The sequence below is a fragment of the Priapulus caudatus genome, unplaced genomic scaffold, assembly GCF_000485595.1.
Source record: "Priapulus caudatus unplaced genomic scaffold, Priapulus_caudatus-5.0.1 Scaffold4858, whole genome shotgun sequence".
NCBI classification, from domain to species: domain Eukaryota; kingdom Metazoa; phylum Priapulida; class Priapulimorpha; order Priapulimorphida; family Priapulidae; genus Priapulus; species Priapulus caudatus.
In genome coordinates, this window is record NW_014581919.1 from 1,897 (window position 1) to 3,052 (window position 1,156).

The 1,156-nt window shown below is 44.3% G+C and overlaps 1 protein-coding gene across 1 annotated transcript; it reads right to left on the bottom strand.

The window, feature by feature from the left end:
- Nucleotides 1-153: 153 nt before the first annotated feature.
- Nucleotides 154-923, bottom strand: LOC106819867 (SLIT-ROBO Rho GTPase-activating protein 1-like; the record flags this gene model as incomplete). The annotated part of the gene is made up of 2 exons (XM_014824439.1): nt 154-381; nt 768-923. Coding segments are annotated over 2 exons (384 nt in total), but the record flags the coding sequence as incomplete, so codon positions are not given.
- Nucleotides 924-1,156: the final 233 nt, after the last annotated feature.

The following is a 1,156-nucleotide window of genomic DNA, read 5'->3' on the forward strand; positions in this document are numbered from 1 at the left end:
AGAGAGAGAGAGAGAGAGAGAGAGAGAGAGAGAGAGAGAGAGAGAGAGAGAGGGAGAGAGAGAGATAGAGATAGATAGATAGATATACATTGCATCGAATCATTAATAACTGTTTAACGTCACTCGTGTAATATATACGTGACAATAACGTACGTCCACGTATTCAGCTATGCTGCCTCCGAAAAGTTTCGGTCGACATTCCACAGGAACTTTCCACTGCTTCCTCTTCCGGGATTTCGCCGACGACGACGAGTTAGGTGGCCGAGAGAACGGAGATCCCAGGGAGCTTACTTCGCTGTCCGACAGGTGGCAGTTGATTAGGTCACGCTTAGCCAGTAAGCGCGTGATTAAGCTGCTGCCTCGTAGGTACTCGTGAAACTTCTGTTTAAGAACAAAATTAACAAAAACTAGAGTGTATACCAACGTATGTATGTATATTATAATATATATTTTGATGTAAAAATATTATCCTCTATGTTAGTAGTGGGTCAATATTTACTGTTAATCTCATAGATTATAATATTGATAATGATAATATATTATATTATATTATATTATATTATATTATATTATGTTTTGTTATCTTACGTCGCGTCGCGTCACGTCACGTTACCTTACGTTAACCCGCACCGCACCGCACCGCACCGCACCGCACCGCACCGCACCGCACTGCGCCACACTACACTATACCACAATATACAATACTATAAATAACAACATAAATATATATCTCAAACGCTAGAAACAGTAACGATGATCAAGGCTACCTTCAGGTAGAAGCTCTCTGTCTCTAGTCGTTGGTCCCGATTCCTGGGGGGTGGCTCACACTTCCTGCTGCCGGAGAAGTAGGACGAGCAGTCGTAGTCGGGTACGTTAATCATGTTCATGAGGATTGACTCGGTACTCTCCAGCGTTTTCCACACCTGTAATAGCGAAAGAAACCATGAGGAAGCGAGAGGAGGGGAGTAGATAGAGAGAGAAATAGGGAAAGAGAGAGAGAGAGAGCGCGAGTGAGAGAAAAAGGGAGGTAGAGCGAGAGAGGGGTAGAGAGAGGGAGAGAGAGAGAGCGAGAAAGAGCGAGAAGAGAGAGAGAGAGAGAGAGACGAGAGAGAGAGAGAGAGAGAGAGAGAGAGAGAGAGAGAGAGAGAGAGAGAGA